The sequence below is a fragment of the Erythrolamprus reginae genome, chromosome Z, assembly GCF_031021105.1.
Source record: "Erythrolamprus reginae isolate rEryReg1 chromosome Z, rEryReg1.hap1, whole genome shotgun sequence".
Lineage (NCBI taxonomy): Eukaryota > Metazoa > Chordata > Lepidosauria > Squamata > Dipsadidae > Erythrolamprus > Erythrolamprus reginae.
Window position 1 is genome coordinate 130,193,480 of NC_091963.1, and position 23,557 is coordinate 130,217,036.

Below are 23,557 nucleotides of genomic sequence, written 5' to 3' on the forward strand. Positions count from 1 at the left end.
CATATATGTATTTTAATCCAGGATTATAAAACAAAATTTTTGCAGTTTATAGTTAATCTTAATTTTGATTCTGCTGAAAATAGCTGGCAGTGTAATCAGCTTATAAATTCTTAGCAAGTCATTCAAATTTTAAACAATTATAGAATATGTCTAATAAATTGTAATGTTGTTATACCAAAAGTATTGTAAACATTAGGCCTTTGAAAAACTATTGTCAAACATTTTAAATCCAAGAGTAAACTTTTTGAATAAATGTATTTTTCTCATTTATAAAATGCTTCAAACTGCTTTCTAACAAACAGGAAACCTATTGCAGTTGTATAATAAACCAGTTTTAAGCTTGTAGCAAAAATGTAAACGTTATAACAAAGCAAAATTATTACAAGTTGGATAGTAAATATAACCTGCTTCCAGGAAGTTTGTAGCAAATTTTACCTAATACTCTTATTAATATCAAACATTTCATAAACATACATATTGTAAAGCACAAGTTCTCAAACAGATAAATGCATAAGCAAAACTGTTATAAAACCCAAAAAAATTAATTGAAAACAAACCAACAAACCTTATGAATAGCTTAATATATTGGATAATGGGTAACACACTATTATATTCTAGCATCAAACTGTAGGATCTATAAATTATTTTTTCTAGTATGTGGAAGTTTTGTAATAAGATGGTTTGAATATTCTACATTATGTTTAGTAAAATTTTACATATGGAATCTACACATATGACATTTTACAATTTCAACCTACCTAGTCCTATTTTGGACAGTGTCGATAATTTAAGGAGGAGTATACATCTGAAATACTTCCGAATCCAGAAATTCTAATCTCACTCTTATCCTGCAAACCTATAACATCTTATCAGAATATCTTTGAATTAAATAGGGGTTTTTCCCCAGCTAAATGGATATAAATTCTAGCCTTAGTCATAACTTTAAAGCATTATGAAATTGTAGAAAACTTATTTTTAAATTAAGTTTTCAAGTGTTCTGTTCTATTTTTTTAATCTAAGATCCAAGATCCAGCTTTATAAAGTTGTTTTATAATAGTCTCCAAAATTTTTAGTTATTGTAATTGGAGCTCATTGCAACTTTTAGGAAATCTATTACTGAACATATATTTGTAGATATTGTTGATTATAGATTTCCTTGCAAGGTCTAATTTTCAAACATGGTAACACAGCAGCATTCAAAATGTGTATGAAATGATACCAGTTACAAATTTAGTTTTGAACCTATAGTGTAATCAAATAAAGAGAATTAATGGTAGATTTATTTGGAGTCTGGTTGCCACATTTGACAGATAAACTATTACTATTTATTAATGCTTTTGTGGGGTGGGGGGAAAGGCTGTTTTTACATAAGGCTCGATTTTCAAATGCATAAGTCAAATCTGAAATATGTATCTAAATCTTCATAAATTGCTTTGTAAGCTTCGTGGTTGACTTACAGTAAATCTCTCACTTGTCTTCAATTACTAAGTAAGCATTCTTTCTTTTTTTCACACAGTGGATTAAAAAGGTATTTTTTTCTCTCGGAGATTTTTTTTCAAACAAGAAATGGCTCTGAGAAAAGAGACAAGCTTCCCTCCCACCCCCCAACAGGCATATTCAGGGGAGCCTCACCCACACACTCCCATTTGCTTTGGATGGGAGATGGAATGGTTGCCGGAGAAGTCGGCCCAGAAATGAAGGCTATCAAGATGTTTTTATCCCAATTGCTGCATCCACATCATCTTCAGGTTGCAGAGTATGCCACTGAGCAATAGGTCTTCGGGGATTGGCCAGCATATCAGACCAATGGCGCAGCTCAGTGCCCGTGGCATTACAGCCTACAAAGATCTTCCCAATGGCCTCGTTCTTGCCTAGTTTGTCATAATCCAGAACCGTCAGGACAACTTGGACTTTCTATAGAAAGAGAAAAGTTGGTCATCAGCATGAAAAGTAATTGGAGGGATGCATGAATTCAACTGTCTTTCCTACCACTGTTGCCCACTGGGGTGCAGCCTAGAGAGTCCAGCTTGTAGGAATAATGGCAGAGAGGGGGATAAAAGATATTGGTTTGAACCTATCACATCTCCTAGCTTCACAATCAGTGGTGGGATTCAGTCAGTTCAGACCGATTTGAGCGAACTAGTAGAGAAAATTTTGATCAGTTCAGAGAAATGGCATATCCCACTGGCCCCACCTCTTCCCACCCACTTGCTCACTCACTGTTCGCTCTACCCGCTCACCACTCGCCCTGCCTACTTGTGTTTATTTGTCCCATCCTGTTCCGCCCAATCACTCCTCATCTCACCTCCCCGGCATAGCTATTGCTTGTTTGGTTCCTCACTTATGTTGACAACAGTCTCTGCAGACCAGCCAGCTTGCCTGCCTTCCCATGTGGCGCCCATCGCCCAGCTGATTTCCTTGCCCACTTTCCCGGCTCCCCAGCCATCACAGCTGACCTGGACCTTAGCCTAGACCAGTGTTTTCCAACCTTTTTTCTCCAGGGGAGCCCCCGTGGTTCAGAGCCCCATGCCGCCCAGCTGTTCTGGCACTCTGGACCACGCCCACCCCTGCCAATCCTCCACTGTTCTTTTTTGTGGGAGTGAGGGAGAATGAGAGAGGGAGAAGAGAGAAACAACGAGAGAGCGAAGGGAAAGAAAGAAAAAGGGAGAGGAAGAGGAAAGAGAGAGAGAAACAGAAATGAAAGTGAGAGAAATGAGAGCAAAAATATCTCGGGGACTGCCTTCTGCTGCAGAAATCCCAGTGACTGGTTAGGTCCCACCGAGTTGGCCTTCTCCGGGTCCTGTCGATGAAACAATGTCATCTGGTGGGAGCCAGGGTAAGAGCCTTCTCTGTGGCAGCCCCGACCCTCTGGAATCAACTCCTCCCCGGAGATTAGGACTGCCGCCACCCTCCTTGCCTTTCGCAAACTCCTTAAAACCCGCCTCTGTCGTCAGGCATGGGGAAATTGATTCCCCTGGGCCGTTTCCGCTTTATGTATGGTTTGTATGAGATGTATGATTGTTTTTATATTAATGGATTTTAAATTGTTTTAATTTTGGTTTTCTACTGTTTGTGTTGTTGTGAGCCGCCCCGAGTCTTCGGAGAGGGGCGGCATGCAAATCAATCAATTGATCAATCAATCGATCGATCGATTGATCGATCGACCAAATAAATAAATGAATGAATGAATGAATGAATGAATAAATAAATAAATAAAGGCAGGAGAAACACATGAGAGAGAGAAGTGGGGGAAGCGGGATAGGTACACAGAAATGAGAGAGACCTGGAAGGAGAGAATCTGCCTGAGAGAACGGCATTCTGGGAGGAGGTGGAGGCAAAAGCGGATTAAGGCGGAGGGAGTGGTGAGTGCTGCTGCTGCTCCTGGTCAAGGGTTTTTTCTCTCATTAAGTTGCAGAACCCATGGCTGGCCCTTGCGGAACCCTTGGGTTTCGCGAAACCCTGGTTGAAAAACACTGGCCTAGACCATATGGTGCCCAGAGCCCAGCTGCTCTCTGACTTCCTCGCTCTGATCCTAAGCCTTCACCACTCCCTAGTTAGGTAAGTTTCGGTTTTACTTATATCTCACCCCCAGGCAGGGAAAGGCTGCCCATTGCTGGTGCTCCTAGTGGTGGAGCATATGTGTGTTAGGCGCGGGTGGGCTCAGGCATCGCCACAAGACTCGGCTTCCTGCACATGCACAGAAGACAAATCTCGCATGAGGATGCTCGCGTGCACGAGATTTCGCCAATTTTTGGCAATTTCTTTGCTTCCATATATGCACGGAGGCAAAAAAAAAAATGCCACACCATCCTGCGTGCCCACCCACCTGTGAGCTGGAGCTGCGCGTGCAGCTTCAATTTTCCAACCGCAACTGCATACCTGGCCATACCGGCTGCAGCCCAATGCTGCCCCCAGGCTGTTGAATGCATTTCCCCTGGGAAATCTATGCTCACTACTCACACTTGCTTCAGACTACACCCTCCCCCCCCGGGGTCAAGCAATTTACCTGGCCTGCAGCCTTCCAGGGCTGTGGCGGGTGGCAGCATGGGGCCAAGCAAGGATGCAGGGGGTGGGCTGCAACATGGGTGCAGGTGATTGAAATGATTTGGGTAAGGTTCTTACCTTACTGCCCCATCCATAAAGCGCTGCAGCGAAGGGAAGCAGCTGGGTCTGGTCATTGTCTTGGGAGAACACCTGGAGCATCTCCCTGAGTGCCTGAGCGCCTGAGGCTTGCTGTGCTGTGAAAAATGCTCTCCCAGCAAGAGCATCAGTGGAGAGAAGCAGCTGCTGACCCGGAGAGCACATGGAGCCCCTCCACATCTTCTCCAGGTCAGCAGCTGATTTCTCTCCACTGCTGCTCTTGCTGGGAAAGTGTCTTGTGCAGCACAGCAAAATTTAGCAAGTGCGAGTTGCCACTTTGGGTCCTGTAAGTCCCATCCAGAAAGCGCTGCGGCAGAGAGAAATAGCATTTAACCTGGCTGCTTTTACCTGTCGCGGCACTTTCTGGATAGGTCTTAGAGGAAAGCGGCGGCTCATGGTTGCTAAATTTCACAGTAGCAGACACTCTCCCAACAACAGCATCAGTGGAGAGAAACTGCCACTGACCCAGAGAGCACATGGCGCATCTCCCCAAGCACCCAAGGCATGTCAACAGGGCTGCATGAAGCGGCTGCAAGATTAAGCAACAATTTGATGGGTGGGAGGCCTGAGAGAGTGCCTACCCAGAGTGCCGCTGCTGCCACTCTGGAGCTCTCCTTCCGCCACCACTGCCACCACCACCTGCCACCTCTGGCTCTCTCCTTCTGCCACCGCTGCCATTCTGGAACTCGCCTTCAGGATGGATCAGTAATTTCTTGCTTTGCTCTCCAGGAAGGTCTCCGACGGGGAGGGCTGTGTGCCCAGACCAGGCACTTTTCCCCGGGTCTCCCACCTCGCATGGGGCAGCGGAAGGAGGGAGTATGTGGTGGTGGGGAATGCTACCTGCAGTTCTTGCAGCCAAAGCTGGAATATCTGCAAACTTGCATACATATATATTTGAGGTCTTCTGCTTTGAGAAGAAGGCTGAACACCTCCAAGGTGTTGTGAGTGCTCCTTGTCCACCTCAGGACATGTCAGATTCTGAGGAGGATGAGCCAGGCCCTTCTGAATACCCTGGGCCAGGGGGGTTGCCAGCTAAAGCAAAGAGCGAGAATGAGGGAGAAAGTTACCTGAGTGAGTTTGAGGAACCACTGGAGGGGGGTTGATATGACAATGAGGGAGTGGTCCCAGTCAGAGGATGAAGAAGACCTCAGAATAGAAAGTCAGTGGATAGACGCTCCCTAGAGGAGATTGCTCAGAAAGCGAGAGGAGTTGCATAGCAAACAGTATGAATGTATTTGTCTTAGCCTCTTTGTGGTGTGATGTCACTTCCAGGCAATATAAAGGCAAAGGATCTTGGGAAATTGGGTGTGGGGATTCAATGTTGTTCAATGGAAGGGATGTGAGCCTGGGTGTGTGCTTGAACAAGGCTTTAAATCCATGATTTCTGCCAGAATAAAACTCATTTCTCTGCTGGATGCTTGTTGCCAGGACTCCAGTAAGAAAAATTCATATGCTTAAATGATAAACGGGTTGTGTTATCTAGGAATGCTGATTAAGCTAATTTTGGCGCCTTTCCCGGACATTGTTGACATTTAGCTCTAAAGAGAAAATACTCTGCTTTTCGTTGTGTGCTTATTATATCAATAAAGAGTTTAATTTATTCATAAAATAAAGGATTTTTGAGTGTAAGGAGAGATGAATAACTTTCAACTGCGGGTTTCTAAAAAAAATGTTATTAAAATGAGTAAATCAGCTCTTTAACTCATTAGTCCAGAAGGAGCAAAAGAGATAGGACCCCAATGAGGGGTAATAATGGAATAACAGTTGAAAGGTTGTATAGTACAACCCCATGCTTAGGCAGGAAAACTGAGGATGCCAAAATCTGAGCAGAGAGCCCGGGAAAGGTGTCAGAATAACAGAATAATACCTAGAACAGTGATGGCGAACCTGTGGCATGGGTGCCACAGGTGGCACGCAGAACCATTTTTGCTGGCACATGAGCTGTTGCCCTAGCTCAGCTCCAACATGCGTGTGCCGGCCAGCTGGTTTTTGACTCACACAGAGGTTCTTGGAGGGTGTTTTTGGCTTCCAGAGAGCCTCCAGGGGGATCGGGGAGGGCGTTTTACCTTCCCTCCCAGCTCCAGGGAAGCCTTTGGAGGCTGGGGAGGGTGAAACAGGAGCCTACTGGGCCCACCAGAAGTTGGGAAACAGGCTGTTTCCAGCCTCCAGAGGGCCTCCGGTGAGCAGGAGAAGCTGTTTTCACACTCCTCAGGCATTGAATTATGGATACGGGCACTTGCACATGCACGATAGCACACACACACACACACACTTTCGGCACACGAGGAAAAAAAGATTCGCCATCACTGACCTAGAAGGTCTTTGGATGGGGGGGACCCTATGCCATTTCAGAGAAATAGCTGTCCAGTCTTCTCCTTAAAACTTCCAGTGATTGAGCACCCAGAAGTACCTGGAGACAAGTAATTCCACTCGTTAATTATTCCATCAGGAAGTTTCTCCTTAATTTAAGTTGCTTCTCACTTTGTTCAGTTGACGTCTATTGCTTCTTGTTTTACCTTCTGCTTATATATTGCCTCCCCTTCTTTGTGGCAGCCCCCCAAAAGCCTGTTTTGTGACTTGCCTATCGCACTCTTGGGCAAAGCATATGAGCCATTTCCTCCTTTCAGTGATCCATGAAAGTACATCTATAGTATGTAGATGCAAATCATAAAGTCGAAAAAAGATGAATAACATTTTTACAAAACTATAGATACATTGAGGTGGGGCGTGACAAGGAGTGGTTGGGAGGGGAGGCGCTGGGTGAGGCACCCCTCAATGTGAGGGATGTCGAGTGGGCCATCACGCCCACCCAGTCACATGTCCGCCAAGCCATGCCAAAGAACTGGTAGTAAAAAAAAATTGAATCCCACTATAATTATCTGAGTTTTCAAGACCTTTGGTTTCCAAACAGTTTGATCCTTCAGGTCAAGTGAAAGCTGACAGTGATAAATTAGCCCACAGTGAATCTTGGCATTAAAGCATTATCTTGAAGAATTGCAAAGGGTTACAGTTCTAAGGATTTTCATTCTCCAAGATAGGCAAATCCTAATAAGTGTAGCAAACTCCACAACATTCTTTCCCAGTGTGTTAAACATTGGGTATATTGACTTTAACTTTGGCAGAAAGATGCCTTGTTAATTCTTTAAGAATGTAGACTCTGGGATGAGTTACAAAGAGCTTGGTCTTGCAGTAAAGTAAAGTGCCGTAGCTTGCAAAATAAACAAGCTCAAGGTCCTCTAAAATACATTCAATAGTCCAGTAATTCTTGTTTTGAAACAAACAGTGCCAAACTTGGACGCATGAAAGTGACTGGAAATAATTGGAGAGCATTTTCAAGTGAAATGGGATCACAGAGAAGGAAGATTTACCTGTATTTGTTCAAAAGGCACCTCAAAACTGAAGGATTCATTATAATAGGGATTCAGTGTATTTTTCTTGATAGTTGTTTTCTTCTTCTTGATACGTTTCCCACCCTGCATGAGATGGATCTTCACATATGGATCTTGGGTAGGATGACAAAGGGGGGAAAAAGATTTGAAAATGCTTTATGATTCTTTTACTCCCAATACCCTGATGAGAAAAAGTGCTTTTGGGAAAAGTAACAAAGGGCAAAATAGTTGTATTTATGTATGTATTTTCAGTGTTGACCAAAACAAATCTTTGTGGCAAGTTTTAAAGCATTCATTGAGCAGCCAAATCAAGAAAGAATACTATGTACGTTCATTCCCATATTTTGTATAACTATTGATCCAAATTAATGGACCTGGATCATTTCTCTGTCTTTTTTAAAAAAATACCTACAAATTTTGGAGAACCAGCTGAACTATATATACTGCTCAAAAAAATAGAGGGAACTCTCAAATAACACAACCTAGACCTGAGTGAATGAAATATTCTCATTGAATACTTTGTTCTGTACAAAGTTGAATGTGCACAACAGCATGTGAAATTGATTGTCAATTTCAGTGTTGCTTCCTAAGTGGACAGTTTGATTTCACAGGAGTTTGATTTATTTGGAGTTATATTGTGTTGTTTAAGTGTACCCTTTATTTTTTGGAGCAGTGTGTATATATATATACTGTATAGTCGTAGATCACAGGTATATGTATATAGATTGTTGTGAGTTTGGGTTTTTTTACATGTAATATTTTGAATGTCTTTGTGATGATTTGGTGAAATCACATTCACCATCTTCAGGCTGAAGTTATTGGCCTCGTGTTGCTCTGAGTAGTATCAGCATGAAGCCAATAACTTTAGCCTGAAGATGGCGAATGTGATTTCTCAAAAACGTTGCAAAACACTCAAAATATTACATGTAAAAAACCCCTGAACTCACAACAATCTAATACACACACACATACACACATATACACACACACACGAAGGTCATGGCACATTTGGGTTTCTTCCTGTGTAAGTTTCAGAGATTTCTGGAGACGAAAACATGCATACACACATACACACACACACACATGTACACACACACACACGTACATGTACACACGTATATATTCACCAGGAAAATTTGCAGCCAGAAATTAAAAGAGAACGGCAGGGACCCCAAAAAGAGATCGTATGAAAATTAAAATGTTCAGCAATTTAAATCAAGTCTAATGGCTTAATTCTTACCTGAAAGCCCTCCCACATCCATCTTTTTGAGGTTTTTGGCTTCTAACACAATCACTGTCAGTTTTCCAGCTGTAGGGACATATCGGAGTGAAAAGCAAATGTCTCCCAACTTCTCATGCTGTAGAAAGAAATGAACAATTATTTCGAAGCTAGGATGGATATTTCTCGTAAGATATTGATGGCATTGTCAAGTTCTTAAATTACCATTCAAGAAGATAATTGATTATCAATGAATTAGGTTGGTTATTACCCCAGTCACAGGTAGTTTTCCAAAGAAAAGCTTTCCCCATTTCTAATATATGTAAAGCCACTAAGGTAAAGTGACCAGATTATAACTTCAGTAAAGTGGGACACCATGGGAGGTGTGGGGGATGATGGATGACTGAAAAATCCCTACAGACTTTTACCTCAATGTTTGTTTTTGTGTATTACTTCCCAGTCTGACACTTCTATCAATTTATTATTCTATCAACACTTCTATCAATTTATTATTCTATCAATTTATTAACATTTAAATATGTTACAGGGTTAAATAAGGTCCAGGAGGGAAGTGTTTTTAATAGGAAAGTGAACACAAGAAGAAGGGGACACAATCTGAAGTTAGTTGGGGGAAAGATCAAAAGCAACATGAGAAAATATTATTTTACTGAAAGAGTAGTAGATCCTTGGAACAAACTTCCAGCAGACGTGGTTGGTAAATCCACAGTAACTGAATTTAAACATGCCTGGGATAAACATATATCCATCCTAAGATAAAATACAGGAAATAGTATAAGGGCAGACTAGATGGACCATGAGGTCTTTTTCTGCTGTCAGTCTTCTATGTTTCTATGTTTCTATTATCTTTCCTGTTTTTGAAAAGCATAAAAACAGTTAAGCAGTAAAAACGGGAAGAGAGCGAAGTAGTTTGCCTGCTCTCTCTCTCTCTCTCTTGCTGTTGGGCATGCGGAAAGCAACCCGTAGCCTGGACTTTATTCGCTTTGGACTGCCCAGAGCAAATAAAGTGTTTCCTTTCTCTGGGCGCTGGGAGGAGGAAGCTTCTCCTGGTACCCAGAGAAAGGAAACGTTTTATCCGCTCTGGGCAGACAAGAGAAAGGAAAATTGGGACTTTTTAAAAACCCCATGGGACATGGGACAAATTATTAAAAATTGGGACTGTCCCACCAAAAACGGGATGTCTGGTCACCTTACACTAAGGCAATTTTCAAACTACCTGTCAGTTAAGAGCCCTTCCCCCTAAAGTTCTGCACAGGTTCTTACCTCCTCCTTCTCTGCTGACTGCAGATCGCGCCACTCCTCAATCACGTGCGCCAAATCCACAGTGTTCATGGGGATACGGATCTCACCAATGACATCATGCTTGGAGAAACGGTCAAAGTCGTAGACAGCCATGACGAGAATCTTACCACCAAGTTCTGAATAAGGGACCTAGGCATTAAACATGGTGGAGATGCAGGATTAAATGGTGGGCACTTTCAGTTGAGAGTTTGTTGGTGGGTGAGGGATCAGAGGGGTGAAATGAAGGGGAGTCACAGAGTAGATGAGGAGGGACGAGCTAAAAAGGAAGGTGACAAGGTGCATGTGGAATAAATGTATTTGTTTATATTTGGAAATTTGGCCAAGAAAAAAGAAACGTGGACTTACTTTAAAGGTGAAAGATTCATTAAATGTAGGGTTGAGAGTCTTGCGATGGACTTTGGTTTCAAACTTTTTCTTCTTCTCTGGAAGCAGGAAGACTTTGACGTAAGGATCAGAGGTACCCCCAATGTCCAGAGCTGGGAGGTCAGCAGCTTGTATTATACCCACAACCAACTGTGGGGAAAATTTAAAATGAAAACATTCAAACTTAGGAAAGTGTCTTCCACTGAGCCAAATCATTGATCTATCCAACTCAGGATTTCTTGGTCCCTCTGAGTATATTCTCACAAGCAGGAATTTCCTCAAGCACCTTTAAACATGTAATCACCTTACTTTATCCACAATATTTAAAAATAGTCTAGATGAAATTATCTTCTAATTCTAATATTTCTGTGCTAACTATTGTCTTTTTTTCTAAGGAGGTAAAGAGAATGCAACGTGAGAAAATATTATTTCACTGAAAGAGTAGTAGATCCAGTAGACCAGAATATCTCCGGGACCGCCTTCTGCCGCACGAATCCCAGCGACCAGTTAGGTCCCACAGAGTTGGCCTTCTCCGGGTCCCGTCAACTAAACAATGTCGTTTGGCGGGACCCAGGGGAAGAGCCTTCTCTGTGGCGGCCCCGACCCTTTGGAATCAACTCCCCCCAGATATCAGAGTTGCCCCCACCCTCCTAGCCTTTCGTAAGCTCCTTAAAACCCACCTCTGTCGTCAGGCATGGGGGAATTGACATGTTCCTTCCCCCTAGGCTTATAAAATTTATGTATGGTATGCTAGTGTGTATGATTGGTTTTTAACTTGTGGTGTTTTAAAATTAATTTAAATATTGGATTTGTTTACATTGTATGGCGATTGCTGTGAGCCGCCCCGAGTCTGCGGAGAGGGGCGGCATACAAATCTGATTAATAAATAAAATAAATAAATCCTTGGAACAAACTTCCAGCAGACGTGGTTGGTAAATCCACAGTAACTGAATTTAAACATGCCTGGGATAAACATATATCCATTGTAAGATAAAATACAGGAAATAGTATAAGGGCAGACTAGATGGACCATGAGGTATTTTTCTGCCGTCAGTCTTCTATGTTTCTATGTTTCTATTTTGTGATAGAAGTTGACCACTAAAAGCAGCTGAGATGATAGGAAGAAACCAGTCTTTTCCAATTATTTTTGGAAAAGGTATGAGCTGGAGTTAGAATCTGGGACTTTCAAACATAATGTGTTGTAAGCCGTCCCGAGTCCTTGGAGAGGAGCGGCATATAAATCTAAATAATAATAATAATAATAATAATAATAATAATAATAATAATAATGTGTATATTATTTTGCTGAACTATTGTATAACATTTCCTTGCACCCTTAATTTGAAATATTGCCAATAGGATAGGATGTAAGAACTGTAATTACTGTAGATAAGTAATACAGTTAATGAAAATAAATTGCCTAGTTGTCCTATTTTATGGTGAAATCATCCTTCATTTGATAGAATCCTTTTGGTAATTATCTAGTTCAAGTTTTAAAAGAAAAGACACTAAAAATGCACATCCAGAATTGGCAGTAGAAAGATGACACCATCTTTCCCATTATAGAAAGAATTATTGAACCCCCATTTACGTGATAGTAATTATTTCTCCATAGGGACGCGGTGACTCGGGGGCTACGACAATGAAGTTGTTGATCAGAAAACCGGCAGTTCAGCGGTTCAAATCCCTAGCACCGTAGAGTGAGTTCCGGTTACTTGTCCCGGCTTCTGCCAACCTAGCGGTTCGAAAGCACGTCTTTGGACAGCGCTGGCTCTTCGGCTTAGAAACGGAGATGAGCACCGCCCCCTAGAGCCGGAAATGACTAGCATACTGTGCGGGGGGAACCTTTACCTTACCTTTCATTATTTCTCCACATGTACCAATATTCATTAATCAGAATGTGCAAGTAACTTTCCAGAACTTGTCTTTTCTTGACAATACATTTCTTATTGTCTGGATGGTGCTTGAGCAGCTTCCTAAACTGACAGGAACACAAAGATCAGTCTGCAACTGTTTGAAGCTGAGGCTCGTATATTTGTCTTGCCCACCTGTGTGCTCTGGAAGTCATAATCAAGAGAGTACTGGAGTTTCCCCAGCTTCTCCTCTGGCTTCTCCACTTCCGTTTCCTGTAACAGTGATGGATCTAAATCCTCGACCTCTGGCTGTACCTGGAAGGAAGGAAAGGAGGAAACGGATGAAGTAATCAACAGAGAAGCATTAGGAATTAAGTAGATGAACAACTTCTGCAAAAGCTTCTGTTCACCCTTTCCTATTCTTTATCCAATTTTGGCCATGATGGGCTGCCAAAATTTTTATTGCCACACTGTGGGCATGGCTTATTTTGTGGGTGCGGCTTGGTGGTCATGTGACTGGGTAGGAGTGGCTTGTCAGCCATGTGACCACATGGGAGTGGCTTACCAACCAAGAAAAGTTTTCAAATTGGTGCTTGGACTCTTTTTCAGTTGATTTAGTCCCTTTATTTGAATAGCCACAAAAAGGACACATGATAGACAGCTTTATTTGTTGAAGAGCACAGTAACATTTTAAGGTTTTGTACTGAACCCACAAGATTCAGTATGATAACAGATTAGGCAGGTTTCTTTAACTGCTCTAAAAGTTCAGTTCTAGATAATGATTAAAATGATTAAAGGTTGAAGGGTTAAAATATACTATTTAATTATTTCCTATTTTAAACATAATTAAGGATCATACTAAGGTACTACAGAGGGAAGAACAATTTTAAAAAACTATTAAGTATTCAATAAATAGTGTATACATTTACTACCCCTCCCCCATGGGGGCAGCAGCTCATTACTGTTCCATATATGTTGAGATTGTTAAATTTCTAAATAATTCAATCCCCCAACTCCCAACTCAGCAGAGGTACCACAACTCAGAATCTGAGTGCCTTCCTACCTAGCAATTCCGATGGTTATAATCCTTGAAAGGCATCAGGGAAAGGGATGGGGAAAACCAATTTCGCTTGATCAGATGTTACGTGGCATTGATGCAAGGATTCGGTCAGTGCTAGTTTTACATCAACTCTATAGGCTCCTACCTCCTCAAAAACTCCACTGGTCGTGAATTTTCCCTTCCATCATACATACATCTATGAGACAATGCTGATCTTAACAAATGGGTGTTATGCAGATGTCAAACCCTTCGATATTTTAATGTCGTGCACGGCCAGTTTCCTCTAAATTCTGGTGAAAAAATAGACTTAGTATTGTTCTGTCTGGGTCCCCCCAGACGCCAACACCAACCAAAAAGAGTATCCAGACACACTGGTAAAAAGCAAAGGCAGTTTATATAATTCAAAGCAAACACAGGTAACAAAAACTGTTCTTACAGACAGGAACACTATGAAGCTTCACAGAGGTTTCACGAAGGCCAGACAATAAAACAGGATTCTTGCTGGCAAAAACAACGCTGGAGATAATAAAACCCACGCCTCCCCCAAGTCTTCCAGACTTCTAGGCCACAAGCCAAGATCAGAGACGCTGAGAATCGAAGCAAGGTCACAGGACTCCCAATTGATAACTCCCCACAAGACTGTAAGGGCGGGCCTGCCTTTTTAACCCTGCTGAGGAGAACCACACCCAAACCCAGCTGTTGCCAATTCAGGGATGGAAATACCTTTCTAATTGGCCCCGTCTTTGAGCTGCTCGTCGCTGCCTCATGTCTATTATAGCCTGTGCGTCTTCATCCAATGAATCCAGGCTACTAGCTGGGGAGAGCCCCCCCGGGGGTCTCAGGCTGCTCTCCCTCCTCCTCTTCCTGATGTTCTTCTCCCCCGTCTGCCTGGTCCTCCCCCTCCTGTTCACTGTCCTCCTCCTCTGGGCATGGATCCGGCAGAGATCCAGCCGGTCCCTGAGGAGCCTCAGGCTGAATCACAACAAGTATGAGGGTCTTAGGAGCAATGAGAAAATGTACAATAGCAATGAGAAAAGAAAAACCTCACACGTGAAGGAGGCAACCTAATATTTCTACTAACGCTGATCAGATGAATTGGTGCAATTATTGAAGGAATTGGAATAAAAGATGGAAGAAGAACTACTTTGCCACCGGAGCCATGCAAATAAAATGGTGGAGAGTATGTCTGAATAAACATTTTGTTTTCCTGATCCTCCTCAGAGTCAGCTGGGCTTAACATAAATAGAACTTTCTAGATGCTGGCATTCTAGTCTCTGCGGATTTCCTGTATGGCAGATGAAGCTTTTTCATAATGTCTAGCATTCACAAGTTTAAGATCTTACAATCACCAGTTAGCTGCCTTCAGGGCAAAGAATCCTCAAAATTTAGTTGTATTTCCTATCCTCTATATGAGCGTCTTAAGCGACTTAAGATGTGTAGAGGATTCTGGGAGATGAAGTCCACTCATCTCAAAGCTGCTGTGGTTGAAAGGCATTCACATAATATTAGTTCTGTAATATTAGGCCTATATTTTTCCTCTTGTAAATATAGAACCCTAGGAACTAATGTCGTGGGAATGACTTATGGAGAAGACTTAAAGAGCTGAAGCAGCTGTCAATCAATTTTCAGTGGTTAAGAGCTGCAAAAACGTTCCCACTTCATCCTTTTGTTTTTACTAAATCTAAGAGTCAGGTGGTTCTACCTGTTAACGGCAGCCTCCTCTACAATGTTACGATTTTGGATTCGAGAAAAGCCAGATTACCAAGAAAAAAAATGTCGAGTGTTCTTCCATCTTGCATCTGCCTAGTTTTTATTTCCGATAAGGCCCAGTTTTCTTCCTTCACCATTCCGAATTCAATTTTCTTTATCCCAAGACTGCCTCCTTGTGTGATATTGTACAGAACTCATTTAATTGAGGCTATTCCGCTTGAGTCAAGAATCAGAGCAGTTTCCAGAGTTTTCCAGAAGGAAAGTGCTTTGGACAGCCTCTCCTCCTCCTCCTCCTTCTCCCTTGAATCGTGGCTCTTTATCTTACCCTCAAACCAGGTTATTGTTTGTCATTTGTTTCAGCACCAGTTTCATACTGCAATGATACTTATTTTACCATTGCTCCATCTGCTCCACTACGGCTTTTCTGGTAAGAAAATCACAGCAAGCATTTCTTATTGTTTATTATTTATTTATTATTGAGAGTTATAGGCCGCCCCACTCCTTACAGACTGGGCGACATATAAACTCCTTACGGACCCTTCCCTTGTTACCCACAGTCATAGTTCCCTCTAAGCTGAGCAGTGAGCAGTGGCTCACTTAAAAATCATCATCAACTCAGAGTTTTTCAAACCTGCCCAGAAGCCGAGAGGGAAAGAGTGAGAGGGAAAGAGAGCCGCCCAGTCCCGAAGTGACTGCCGCTCAGACACTATACTTTTCCGCCCACCCCCCAAAAAAATTAGAGGGAACACTGCCCACAGTAATTTGAAATACAGTGGTACCTCTACTATCCTCGGAGAGGGGCGGCATACAAATCTAATAATAATAATAATTATTATTATTATTATTATTATTATTATTATTAATAATAATAATAATATTGTTGTTGTTGTGGTTGTTATTATACTACCTTATTTACTATAGGAGCTATAGGAGCTATGTCAGCAGTTGCATGCACAAATCAACAAAATTGATGAGGAGCGTTATGACATGGAGGCCCAGGTCAATAAGAACATCAATGAGGTGAGCTTCTGAGTATGGGCCTTGGGTGGGACCTGGGCCACAATTGTCTTTACAGGGTACTTGTAGGTCCTGATCATATAAGATAGAAAAAGATGATGAAGGGTTTAGCCAATGGAATTTGGCATTTTAATGGCAGTAAAAGGGAAATGCAAAACACAGCCTTGTCTTTTTCTCCCAGCTTAAAAAAAAATCACTTAGGGCCATTGGATAAATCAAATCAGGAAAAGTGGAACATGTGCTACTCTGATGTTCTTGGGAAGAAGGGTGTCTTTTAAAGACAACTACAATATGCCCATTGCGCCAGGTTTGCAAAGTGCAGAAAAGGAGTAAGATGTAATAAGCGAAAGAAACAAATGATACGAGATAAGAAGAATAAAAGGGAGTCTAGATAAACCTTTCAATTATTATTATTATTATTATTATTATTATTATTATTATTATTATTATTATTATTTACGAACTTAATTCATTCCGTGACCAGGTTCTTAAGTAGAAAAGTTTGTAAGAAGAAACAATTTTTCCCATAGGAATCAATGTAAAAGCAAATAATGTGTGTGATTGGGGAAACCACAGGGAGGGTGGAGGTCCTATTTCCTCCCAGGAGATTCCTAGAGAGTCCCCACAGAGGCTTCTCACCACCCTTTCTGGCCCTGTTTCCTCCCAGGAGATTCCTAGAGAGGCCCCATGGAGGCTTCTTCCTGCCTTTTCCAGTTACAGTTTCGGAGCCTCGGGTTTGTAAGTGGAAAATGGTTCTTGGGAAGAGGCAAAAAAATCTTGAACACCTAGTTCTTATCTAGAAAAGTCCGTAAATAGAGGCGTTCTTAGGTAGAGGTACCACTGTACTAGCAATGAAATATGTTACCTTTATTCTGATATTCCCCTACACCAGGGGTGTCAAACTCAAGGTCCATGGGCCAGTTCTGGCCTGTGCAGTGCTTAAATCTGGCCTGCAGGGCCACTCTGGGAAAAGCAAAGGACTAACCCGTGATGCCTCTGCCAACGAAAATGGAGGGTGAGAGTGCTGCGCACAGGATCCGTTTTCAGCTGCAATGGCCTCCTGCATTCCACTGCCAGCGAAAATGGAGCTGGGGGTGGGGCAAGGGCTTGAGGAGGCTGTCGTGGCTGAAAATGGAGCTTTGACCAATGACATTGAGCTGGTCACATCTACCCCGGCTACAACCGCCAACCACACCAGCCACCCCCCTGAGGTCAAATAAAACCCTGATTTGGCCTTCAATGAAATTGAATTTGACACCCCTGCCTTAGACCATGGTATTTTCTATACATTGCAAGCAAAAATCCTCAAATGTGCTATACTTAACTTTGGGAAATATTTGGGAAACAGCAGGCATTTTCTCCATTTTTAAGATACTGCATTTGACCCGATACGTTCTTTTCAGGGTGTTGGTTTTATAGCACAATGGGAACAGGCTCATTCGAAGGACAAACTGTGGTCTTTTACAAATATTAGCCCCAAAGACACAACCGCTAATCATTAATAAATGGTTTTGAAGACAGGGAGGTTTATTTTATTTTATTTTATTTTATTTATTAGATTTGTATGCTGCCCCTCTCCATAGACTCGGGGCGGCTAACAACAATAATGAACAGCATATAACAAATCTAATGTTTAAAATAATTAAAAACCCTTATTTAAAAACCAAACATACACACAAACATACCATGCATAAATTGTATAGGACTGGGGGAAAGGAATAGTTCAATTCCCCCATGCCTGATGATAGAGGTGGGTTTTAAGGAGCTTATGAAAGGCAAGGAGGGTGTGGGCAATTCTGATCTCTGGGGGGAGCTGGTTCCAGAGGGTCGGGACCGCCACAGAGAAGGCTCTTCCTCTGGGTCCCACCAGATGACATTGTTTATTCGACGGGACCCGGAGAAGGCCAACTCTGTGGGACCTAACCGGTTGCTGGGATTCGTGCGGCAGAAGGCAGTCCCGGAGATATTCTGGTCTGAATATCTAACCGAATATATAACCTTTTCCCAGGTTCCTTTATGTCCTCAGGCTGGGGAGCTATAGGGGGAAAAAAAACCCTCGCTGCTCACCTTATCAATGTAGCTTTTGCCCAACTCCTTCACTTCCTTCATGTTGATCTGTGCCTTGACCTTATCTTTGCCTTTCTTGCCTTTCTTCTTCTTGCCACAGCATTTTTTAAAAGTGCAGAAACAGCAGCAGAGAAGCAAGAGGCCAGCAACAATGAGAATGGTGGCCAAAGCCCATGGTGGTACTAGAGTGGATGGAAAAGGAGACCAGTGAAACAAGATGCCACAGATTCTGGAGCAAAGAGGCTGCTTTGTGTTATATTACTTCCTACTTAAATTTGATGTTTCCTAATTATCACTAGGTCTAATGGGCCTTGGCTGATCTTAATAGGGTCAGAACTGGTTAATATATGGATGAGTATTGAGCTCAACACAAGCTCAAGAACTTTCAGCTGCGACCTCACAAAGTTGTATATATAATTGTTGTGGTTGGCACTGGCCCAGCTCCTGCCCCAAGGAATGTGGAGGTGGATGCAGGGGAAACATCAACATGTCATAGGCCTGTTTTATTGCCGACAGAGGCAGGTAGTGAAGTTTCCTCGGAAGAAGAAGAAGGTGGGGGTCTTTGGCAGACAGCCCAGGAGGAGACCAATCACCCTTATCATCCCTGGATTCGGAACAAGAATTTATGACACGTCCACGCATGCGTAGAGTGATGCATAGGAGACAACAACTGAAGGATTATTACAGGAGATAAATGAGGCCACCTGTGGTTGGGTGGGGCTGCTGTAATTAGTGCTACAGATAAAAGAGCAGCCTGCTGTTTTAGCCTCATGGCAGTTTATCTGATTCATAGTTTCATCAAGATCGTGGTTTTTGCTGTTCAAGATTGTGTGTGGACTTTCTGAACTTTAGAATTGGACTCAATTTCCCAGTTATTGGGTGAGAACTTGGATTGCATTTAACCTGTGCCTTATGTGTACCAGAAAATCCCTTTGACATTTAAAAAGGGAGCTGTTTCTGTTTTTCTGTTGATAAAGACTTTTGGGTTTTCCTTCTATCGTGTGGTGTGTGTCTTTCTGGACTAATTACCCTGTAATTATGGGTGGTTGAGATACGCCGGCAGAACATATAATAATGATAATCTATTTAATTTATATATCAGTCTAAACATCTAGCTGACTGTGTGACTAACCATGATAATAAATAATAAATTTATTATGAAATTATTGTTCTTAATGTGGTAGAAGGGAGAAATGATTAAACATTTATGGAATCTCACATTTTATGCAGCAGCATCTTCTTGCTGATTGATAAATTAAATGAATTAAAGCAAATATTAGCTATATGCTGCAATAGAACTATGGAAGATCAAGGCAGTTCTTATGACAGGGAAATGGAGTGAACCATTGCAAGTTATATTTAAATGGTAAAAAGTTACAGCAAGTAAATGAAGTCATGGTGACCATGTAGTAATCATAGGAAGATGGGTTAGAAATGTCAGGATGTTAGGATGTGAAAATGTTGGATGAAAGTAAATGGATAGTAATTGGTTTCCCACAAAGAATGAATTTTTGACAACAGAAGTTGTGCCTCCCTTGTTATAAGAAAAGGAGGGGGATACATTAGAAGAAACATAATCATATGTTATGTTAAATGGAAATGGAGCATTAAAGAAATGTCACATAAGGGCCTGAATAAGGCATGCAAGCTTATTGACCTTTAACATTTAATTGGTCATAGCCTGTGCTTTTTCTAACTGCTTCATGGAAAATGTGCAGTGTTTGAATTGTAAGTCACCCAGAATCATCGATTCAGTTGGTCAGAAAAAGAAAGGAAGGAAGGAAGGAGGAAAGAAAGAAAGAAAGAAAGGAATGAAGGAAGAAAGGAAGGAAGGAAGGAAGGAAGGAAGGAGGAAAGAAAGAAAGGAAGGAAGGAGGAAAGAAAGGAAGGAAGGAAGGAAGAAAGGAAGAAAGGAAGAAAGGAAGAAAGGAAGAAAGGAAGAAAGAAAGAAAGAAAGAAAGAAAGAAAGAAAGAATATTGCAATAACTGCACGGCCTGTAGCATTGCTGGCCCAAGAAAGAACTTTTTGTGGAATTATAAAAGATAGCCTTCAATAATCAATATTAAAAGTATAATAATAAAATATTGAGAAATCCAGATCATTTGATTCAAATTATAGTTTCAATTGGATTCAACCTCCAGTTTGAAATGTGATATTGGAAGCAGCCTAATTCCACCTACTTGGCAGTTTCCCCAATTTGTTCATGAATTTATCCTTCATGTCTGAAAAAACGTTCTCCTTGGAGGGCATTTCAGTGGCATTGATGGAAGGCTCCATCTGGGATTCTGTCACTTCTGAATCTATCTTGGCTGACCTCCGTGCTGCATTCATTGTGGAATCTGGAAAGTAAGAGTGAAAAGGCAGATAATTTATGTACTCTCTTGACAATTGCTACAGGTTTAATTTCAATCTTTGATTTTCTCCCTTCTTTTAAAATTAAATAATGCAATCTAAGAGGGAAGTGGAAGAGGAAGGACATTTTCTCCCTGCTCCTCATAAACCGCTCTCCCTTATGCTATTGAGGCATCAAACTTCAAATGCTTGGCAACTGAACTCATATTTGATTCCTGAGTCTTCAGAGAAGGGCGGCGTATAAATCCAATTAATAAATATTTATAATGGTTGCAGAGCCCAGTGGGTCATGTGTTCACTTTTTTGACTTTCTGATGAGCAAAGTCAATGAAGAAACCAGATTCACTATATTACCAACCTAACAATTGCAGTGTTTCACTTAACAACAGTGACAGGAAAGGTTGTAAAATGAAGCAAAACTCACTTAACAAATATAGTATCTCACTTAGCAACATAAATTTGGGCTTAATTGTGACCTTAAGTTGAGGACTACCTGTAATGGAAAGAATAAAGGGTAGATTTGCCACTGTTTTGGGATGCAACAATTCTGAATGGCTGCAATATCTTTGTTAATATTTGGCCTGGTCCTAATACTGTGTTTGAAGAAATTATAATAGAACATAGGAGCAAAGCAACAGAGGAAAGAGGATTAAGTTCTATCTTGGTTTTTTTTTTGCAAGCTTGCATTTTGACAATAACACCCCAAACCTTTTATCATTCCTCATTATATTATATATATATTATATATTATATATATATTATATATCAGTATTCTGCTGATAGAGTGCAGGATTAAATAATAATAATAATAATAATAATAATAATAATAATAATAATAATAATAATAATAATAGTTTCATAAATCATTAAAGTTCTGGGCTTAATCCATCTTCGACTCTTGTGGTCTTCTCTCTCGTTTTTCAGTGAGGAGGATTATACAACTTTCAACATTCTTCTAAGAATTTAAGAGATTCTTTAGATGAAGTTCCATTATTTGCTCCAAGCCACTGTGCAATACATCTAAAGCAGCAACTTCATATTACATTGTGCACAACGCAGAGATATTATCCAACACAAAGGGCCTTTCAAATACAGTGGATTGAAATTCCTGTCATCCTTAGTGATGGTTGCAGATAATGGCTTCAATTTCTCTCTCCCTACCTGATTTCAGCTGAGTTCTAAGTTAGTCCCTAAGTGACATAGATTTGCTCCTCCCATTGTTGGCCCGGAAATTGGACCTACTAAATTTCAGGGAGTTTTGGAGCTGTTCATTTTACAGCCAATTTTTGAAAAGGAGTCAGCCCTGAATTCAACCTAGTAGAGCTTTCCAACTCATCAGCTGGCCCTGGTTTCCTCTCCTCCTCCCACAATGACCTTGCCACGAACTGTACACTCTGCTTCATGCTGTTCATTCAGTCCAAACAGTGTCTCTTACGTAAAGCAAATTAAAATAAACAGGAAGGGATGGCAGGAGAGGAGAAGGTTATTAGCACAAATGAGATGCCTGACTTTTCCCATTCAGCAAATTTCCCCTTTGCTCTTCCACTCACTTTAATTATACAAGTGAACGGAGTTTAATTTCTTTTCTTTCTTTTTAAAAATTTACTCTACTGCAGCCACCCCAAAAGACCACACCAAACTCAAACTCTCTCTACTTGTTTGCCAGCTCACCTAATCCACCTACTCAACTAACCTGCCCTTTGACCGCATCAGTCCAACAAAATCTTTACTGGCAGACAATTTCAGCCCAGATCCCAGTTGCAACCCAGCGTACAGAAAACCAAATGGCAGGATAAATCATCCATGACTAACTTTCCGCAAGTTGCATTTTTTATTGACCATAAAAAAAAAAAATTAAACAGTCCCTATTTGTTATTTGGAACATTACAATCTGTGCTACAGATTTACTTCCTCCTCACAATCTCTTCTTTGTGAGATTGTAACAGCATTGCCTGGAGCATAAATGTCTCTCAAGATTGGCACTTTCTAAATCAATGGTCTGGCGCCAAAGCATCCATTCATTTGCTAAATGGAAGTCCTTCAAGCTTCTGATTTCATTCCCGTCAAGCACAGATGTGTATTTCCCCTGTGATTTGTCTATACAACATACACATCCAATTCCAATCATTTAGTTCCTGTCTCTTCCACTGACTTATTCCAATTGTCTTACAAGCTTCCTCGAAGTTTTCCAAAGACCATATTTATTTATTTTATTCATTTATTTGACTTCTATGCCGCCCAATCCCGAAGGACTCAGGGTGGCTTACAAAATAATATAATAAATACAAAAAGATACAAGCAATAAAAAGAAGTCGAATATAATATATCTAAAACTTAACCCCGTAATAAAACCCAGGTGTATAAAAAAACACTCATTGTCCTAAGCATACAGACCATTCATACAGTTTGGCCATGCAAGATGTACAATTTATGGCCCTTAGGCCTGCCAACAAAGACAGGTCTTTGTGGCCTTGCTGAAGGCCAGTAGGGTGGGAGCAGTACGGACATCGAAGGGTAGTTGGTTCCATAGAGCCAGGGCAGCCACAGAGAAGGCCCCTCCCCACGGTTCTGCCAACCTATATTGTTTAGTTGATGGGACCCAGAGGAGGCCAACTCTGTGCTCTCTTATTGGTCTCTGGGAGGTATGTGGCATATTCAGTCCTTGCATTGATCATTTTGATATGGTCTTGTTGCACTGTTATATTGCAGAGTGTCCAAGAGGGTCAAAGCCACTCTTGTCATGAAGACCATGTCTAACCCAACTGCTCATATAGATCCTTCGTCATTCTAAAAAGATTCCAGGAGAAATGGAAAAAGATTTAAAAGAGCTTTTTAGCATTTTCTTCAAACAAACAAACAAAAGTGGAAGCTAAGATTCACTGGAGAGAATGGAATTGTTATTTTTCAAAGAAGCAACTGTAGTATGTTTCTGGTGATGGAAGACAGATGCATTCATGGTCTGAAAGGAACATTCAGACTTCCAGAAACATGCCTGCAGCTATTTAGCAATTTGGAGGCCGGAGATCCCTTAAAGAACAGAAGGGCTAAAGGCAGCAGAAGAGACAG

General features: G+C 41.4%; 1 protein-coding gene across 1 annotated transcript; it reads right to left on the reverse strand.

Moving 5' to 3' along the window:
- SYT5 (synaptotagmin 5) lies at positions 1 to 23,242 on the reverse strand. The gene is made up of 9 exons (XM_070728554.1): positions 23,158 to 23,242; positions 20,320 to 20,478; positions 18,139 to 18,320; positions 12,480 to 12,599; positions 10,414 to 10,581; positions 10,030 to 10,197; positions 8,770 to 8,887; positions 7,509 to 7,642; positions 1 to 1,914 (listed from the first exon to the last, which is right to left on the reverse strand). The coding sequence occupies exons 1-9, from the start codon at positions 23,240 to 23,242 to the stop codon at positions 1,705 to 1,707; spliced, it is 1,344 nt and encodes a 447-aa protein (XP_070584655.1). The 3' UTR covers positions 1 to 1,704.
- Between the last annotated feature and the right edge of the window lie 315 nt (positions 23,243 to 23,557).